Source organism: Hippocampus bargibanti, linkage group LG17 (genome assembly GCF_051943395.1).
Source record: "Hippocampus bargibanti isolate YZ-2025 linkage group LG17, ASM5194339v1, whole genome shotgun sequence".
Lineage (NCBI taxonomy): Eukaryota > Metazoa > Chordata > Actinopteri > Syngnathiformes > Syngnathidae > Hippocampus > Hippocampus bargibanti.
In genome coordinates, this window is record NC_142750.1 from 5,685,038 (window position 1) to 5,691,037 (window position 6,000).

Here is a 6,000-nt window from a genome sequence, read left to right on the forward strand (position 1 = left end):
GCCAGTATGCTTTTGTCACTAACAGCTTGTGATCAGAGAAGTTTTCGCAAGCTATGATTGGCTAGTGATTAGCCAATCATGGTTTGCGAAAACTCTGACTTGGACAGAATTTAGGACTTGGGAAACTTCTTTATCACCGAAGCAATTTACGACTTGAAACTCCTTCACAGGAAGAGCTCATTATCCAGGTTACAAATTTGACAGTTCATGGAAAAGACAAGTTTTATTGCTTACAGCTGTACGTGCTTAGAACTCAAGAGGTGTGGTATTCTGATCAAGAAAACTATGTTTTACTAATGTATCACTTTAATTAACATATACTCTCAATAAATAGCTTGGCAGAGGGCTGCAGAATTCAGGCGTCTGTCATGAAGGGCTGCATCTCCTGCCGGCAGTAAAAAGACAGTGTCCGATCGGACATCTCTGATATGGTGTCTTAAATGGTTTCCAGGTTCTACAAAGGCTCATCAAATCCAGGGGCAAATCCCAAGCCAAACATCTCAACGTGCAGATGGTGGCGGCCGATAAGTTGGCTCAGTGCCCCCCTGTAAGTCTACACTTTGGATACTTTTTAATCCTATCAACCTCTTCATGCAATATCGGCATTTCCTCAACACGCAGGAACTATTTGACATTATCCTGGATGAGAATCAACTGGAGGACGCCTGCGAGCACCTGGCAGACTACCTGGAGGCTTACTGGAAGGCCACGCACCCACCCAGCAGCAACCCACCCAATCCGTTGCTCAACCGCACCATGGCCACAGCGGCGCTAGCCGCTTCACCCGAACCCGTGTCCAACCTGCAGGTACAGGTGCTCACCTCGCTACGCAGGAATATGGATCTGTGGCCCGACATGGACGGCCACGTCGCCGCGGAGGGCAAAGAGGACGAGCACGCCCTCTAAAGTCAATCCAGACTATGTAGAAAAGCAAAAACACCCGCATAAAAAAAAAAACACCCTCGCATACAAACAGGTGACCTACTAAATTCAAACCACCTCACCTAAAGTGGAAATCCGGATGAAGGCTCCCCCCCCGGCCCCCCACGCCCTCGTTTAGTCACCTCGATGACCTCCTTCCTCCGCCAGCCGCTCTCTCCAGTTCGCTGTCCTCCCCCGTTGTTGCCATGGCGCCGCCCCTGGAAACAGCAAGTCATGCCTGCCCTCCTCTTCATACTGAAAAGGCGCCCGGTTTTAGTCTAGGCTGCCACTAATGTGCCTTTTAACAAAACAAAAGAAAAAAAACTAATCCATAAGTGATGTTTGATTATGAATCTAACACTTTGGCTGGTTGATTAATTTATTGATCATGAAAAAAAAATCCCTTAATATCAATGCAGTAAGGCTACATTAGATTTTTTTAAATGGACAGATTGGCTTGTTCCAATGTGTATGAACATTTTATCATGTATTAATAATCAGACGGTCGATAAGCAGTACAGAAAATTGACAGATAATCAATAATTTGGCAAAATGTTTATTTCTTAGATCAAGTTAAAATCATAATTGACGCCATTGAAAAATATTATTTATACTTACTTTAAGTCATAAACCAATTATTAATTTATTACCAATATTTTACTAATATTAATGTTTTTTTATTTGTAATTCCTTTAGAGCAATGGAATAAAAAATAATTTAATTAATACAAAAACTAAGTTAATTAAATATAAAAATTAATTATAAAAGTATTAATTAATATTTTTCATTTGAAATAAACTATTTGAGAGCAGGGGAATTTAAAAAAAAACTTCATACAAACTGACCAATTTTTGAAACAAAAGACCAATTCATAAATGTTCTCCTGATCAATAACTCTTTTTAAATAAAGTTAAAATAATAATTGACGCCCATTCAAAAACATTATTGATACATCATTTAATTTTAAGTCATAAACCCATTATTTAACTATATTTACAAATATTTTACAAATATTAATGTTTTTTATTTGTAATAAACCATTTTAGGGCAATGAAAAAAAAAAAAAAACTAAGTTAATTAATTAATAAAACTTAATTATAAAAGTATTAATTAACATTTTTTATTTGAAATATACCATTTGACAACAATGGATTAAAAGAAAAAACTTCATAAACGTTTCCAGAGGTCTGACCAGCGCTTTATCGGCACCCCCGCAAGAAAAAAAACAAAAACCCGAACAAATTTGGGAATGGCGCTCCACGTCATGCTTTTGAATAATAATAATAATAATAATAATAATAATAATAATAATAATAATAATAATACATTTCATTTGTAAGCTCCTTTCAAAACTCTGTCACTTTACAGTCACTGGATCAGTTTTTCTGTGGGTGAGCAGCGGCAGCCACATGCGCCAGCGTTCACACAACCCGGAATAATTCAAATAAATAAAAAACTAGCTAGCTCACTAATAGATAGCCAACACATAGCCAGCCAGCTTGCTAATAGATAGCCAATAGATAGCCAGCCACCTAGCTAGCTAATAGATAGCCAGCTAACTAGCTAGCTAATAATAATACCAATACTACTACTACTACTACTATTACTACTACTACTAATAATAATACTAATAATTCCCGAATAAATTCGTGAATGGCAGTTAATCTGTTGTGATAATTGCCTAAAAATACGCCCCAAAATATTTTACAAACAGACATTGCCAAAAAAAATGACCACACCATTGATTGATTTCTTTATTTTTGGCATTTTGGGCTAAATAAAATGGCCTCTCTGTTGCCATGATCTCGTTGAGCCATTGGGTGGTGCAATTGTGTCGATTAACAGCTCGGGTGTGTTTTGATTCGATTAGACCACAGGTGTCAAAGTCAAGGCCCGCGGGCCAAATCCGGCCCGCCACAGCACTTTTTTCGGCCCGCGACAGCAAATCAAACTTGTTAAATTCCATGATGATTGCTAAAATCTGAGCCAAAATGTCATATTTTTGGATGTCAACCACAATAAAAGTCATTATTCTTGACTTCAGATTTGAAAACGAGTTATTCATTAATTTGCTGTGTGCTCTATATGTAATATTTGAAGGGATTTAAACATTCTAATGGGTTCCTCAAATTCATAACGGCCCTCGAGAGGAAACCATAACTACAATGTGACCCGCGGCAAAAAAATGACTTTGACACCCCTGGATTAGACCACTTTAGTGCATATTTTTATGGGCATTTTGCGCATGTTTACACCAGCACTTTAACCTGTCGATTTTTTTTTTGAATAGTATAATTTAGCTTAGTAGCTCTAGCATTTTGTATAGAGTTAACTAACCGCTCACACTGTTTGTCTCTGCATGGTCATTGTGCACGTGACTGACTGACCGACCGCAGGGGTCCAACCTGGCGCACAGCGAGCCCCCCAAACACGAGGGCACGGAGTGCGGCGGGAGCGAATACCACGCCAACCTAGCGGGGAAACCTCAGCAACAGCAGTACGTGTGCTCTTCCCGCGGCCAACTGCGAAGCGGCGGCAACCGCGGCCTTTCCCGGCAAGACACCTTTGACTCGGAGACGCAAGGCAGCCGGGACTCGGCGTACACCGAGGCCGGAGACTCCTGCATGGACATCGAGACCGACCCTTATGAGGAACCCGAGCCTTACCGCGAGGGAACCGGCGGCGGCGGCGGAGGGGGTAGCCGCCTCCATTTGGCGCAGCACCACGGCCGCCAGGCGTCCTGGGAAGACGAAGGAGCCGAGCCGGACCAGGAGAACCTGAACCAGCCGCCGGCGCCCGGTCACGGCGGCAAGCAGCAGCAGCAGCACGGGCGGGCCAAGCTGAGGGAGCGTTACTGCCAGGAGCCGCTGGACACGGTGGCCAACAAAGGGCGCAACAAGAACCAGGATGACTGGGGAAGGGACGTGTACATCCGCTGAGAAGGGGGCGGGGGGGGCACAAGACCACCAATGTTTACATCCGACAATTGCAGTAATCCCCCACTATTCGCAGGGACACCGGGCGACGACTTCCCCGACTCCAAATCGTGGTACTCAAACTTTTTATAGCAAGTACCACGTATAAAAAATACTACTATAATAGCCAAACTTAAAGGACAACCGACGTCACCGGACAAGTTGTGTCCATAATTTGTAAAATGGCTTCAAATGACTTCTACTGGGCGTATTTTACAAAGATTCCACCGCATATAGCTATATTTTACGTTTTAAGACTCGCGCTGAACATTCAGGAAGTCTTGTTTTTGTGTTGGTGACGAGTCCGTACGTGACGTCAGAAAAGGACCGCCTCCTCACCGTAAAAAAAGACGCATTGTAGCGTCTTTCCATCATGTCAATGTATTTTCCTGTACTGTTTTTTTTTAAACCATGTCTTACACCCAAAAGCCGCCAGCAGAGGGAGGCAAACTCCATGAAAGGAATGTATCAGCCTGTGGAAACGGGCTGATTCATTCCTCACCGGAGCTGGTCGCCATTTTTCTGCCTCTTTTTGGGTGAGACATTCCCCCCCGCCCGTTTGCCTCAAAATGGCCCAAATAAATTCTTTAAACGATTGCAAACATGTATGCTTTCCTCTTCAGAACTATTTGAATCATATTCATGAGTGGATGTCTAACAAGAAAGCATATTCTCAGAATCTGAAGCCATTGTTTTGATTCTCCAGCAATGCAAGACGTCTTTGCGTGATGTCACGAAATGGGGGCGGGACTTTCTGAAAATGCCCAATTCGCAGCTCAATTTTTTTTGCAGATTTTGGACACTTTAAGTCATTTTTATTGGTGTTTTGCATTTGACTAAAAATATCATACTGCATGTTTTGGCTATTTTAGATGCTATAAAAAAGTGACGTCGGTTGTCCTTGAACTCATTCACTGCCACACGATGTGCAAAAATGTCTCCACTCCAGTGCGAGGGTTTTTGTCATTTTCACTCAAATTGCAGGACCCACAGCATATTGAGTTTTAATAATAATAATATATTTCATTTACAGCCACACGCGCCAGCATTCACTCAACCCAGAAGTAACTCAAATAGATACAAAGCTAGCTAGTTCGCTAGCTAGTAGATAATAATAATAATAACAATAATAATAATAATTAATCATAATAATAATAATAATACATTTCATTTCTAAGCACCTTTCAAAACTCTCAAGGTCACTTTACAGTCACAGGATAACATTTTCTGTGGGTGAGCAGCGGCAGCCACTCGCGCCAGCGTTCAGTCAACCCGGAATAACTCAGACAGATAGAAAGCTAGCTAGCTGGCCAACTGATAACCAATAGCTAGCTAGCTATCTAACTGTCTATCTCGCTGGCTATCTAGCTGGCTAACTATTTGCTATCTGGCTGGCTATCTATTATTATTATTATTATTATTATTATTATTATTATTATTATTTGATATCTATTAGCTACCTTGCTAGCTAGCTATCCTTCTAGCTAGCTATCTAGTTAGCTATCTATTAGCTGTCTAGCTATCTATCTATTTGCTATCTATTAGCTAGCTCGCCTGCTACCTATCTAGCTATCTATTTATTTGCTATCTCGCTAGCTGTCTAGCTATCTATCTATTTTCTATTAGCTAGCTAACTAGTTAGCTATGTATTACCTGTCTGGCTATCTCGCCAGCTAGCAATCACCTCCCCCCCCCTCCCAACCACTTCTGAAAGTGGAACCCTTTCATGGCACGGTTCACAAGACTGGCAGTTAATTAGTTAAAATATCCTAGTACAGAGTGAAGTGTAGATCTAAAAAATGTTATTAAAAATGTATAGTACATTTAAGATTGACGGTGAACATTACTTTTAAAACAAACTGCACCTAAATGAATGGATTGTACTTAAAAACTTAAATACAACTAAACTGCAACAAAAAGAAATAAGGTCTGAGCTTGGCAACCATCTTATGGCATTAAAGAAAGTCGCCACATCAGTGCACCTCGCCGTGTTTAAAAAAAAAGAAATATATATAAAAAAGGGGAGAAAAATAGTATAATAATCTGTTTAATTTGTAAATAGTGGGGGATTCCTGTCCTTTTCCACTTCAATACTGCATGAATG

The 6,000-nt window shown here is 41.0% G+C and overlaps 1 protein-coding gene across 3 annotated transcripts in view; it reads left to right on the forward strand.

Moving 5' to 3' along the window:
• The window catches only part of cacnb1 (calcium voltage-gated channel auxiliary subunit beta 1), a 38,497-nt gene extending 33,215 nt beyond the window's left edge, over positions 1–5,282 (forward strand). For all 3 annotated transcript variants that reach the window (XM_089018020.1, XM_089018021.1, XM_089018022.1), the window contains 3 exons: positions 452–547; positions 622–807; positions 3,318–5,282. In XM_089018020.1, coding sequence (XP_088874146.1) covers positions 452–547; positions 622–807; positions 3,318–3,860 — 825 coding nt within the window. In that variant the 3' untranslated portion in view covers positions 3,861–5,282. The remainder of the gene's footprint in view (positions 1–451; positions 548–621; positions 808–3,317) is intronic.
• Positions 5,283–6,000: the final 718 nt, after the last annotated feature.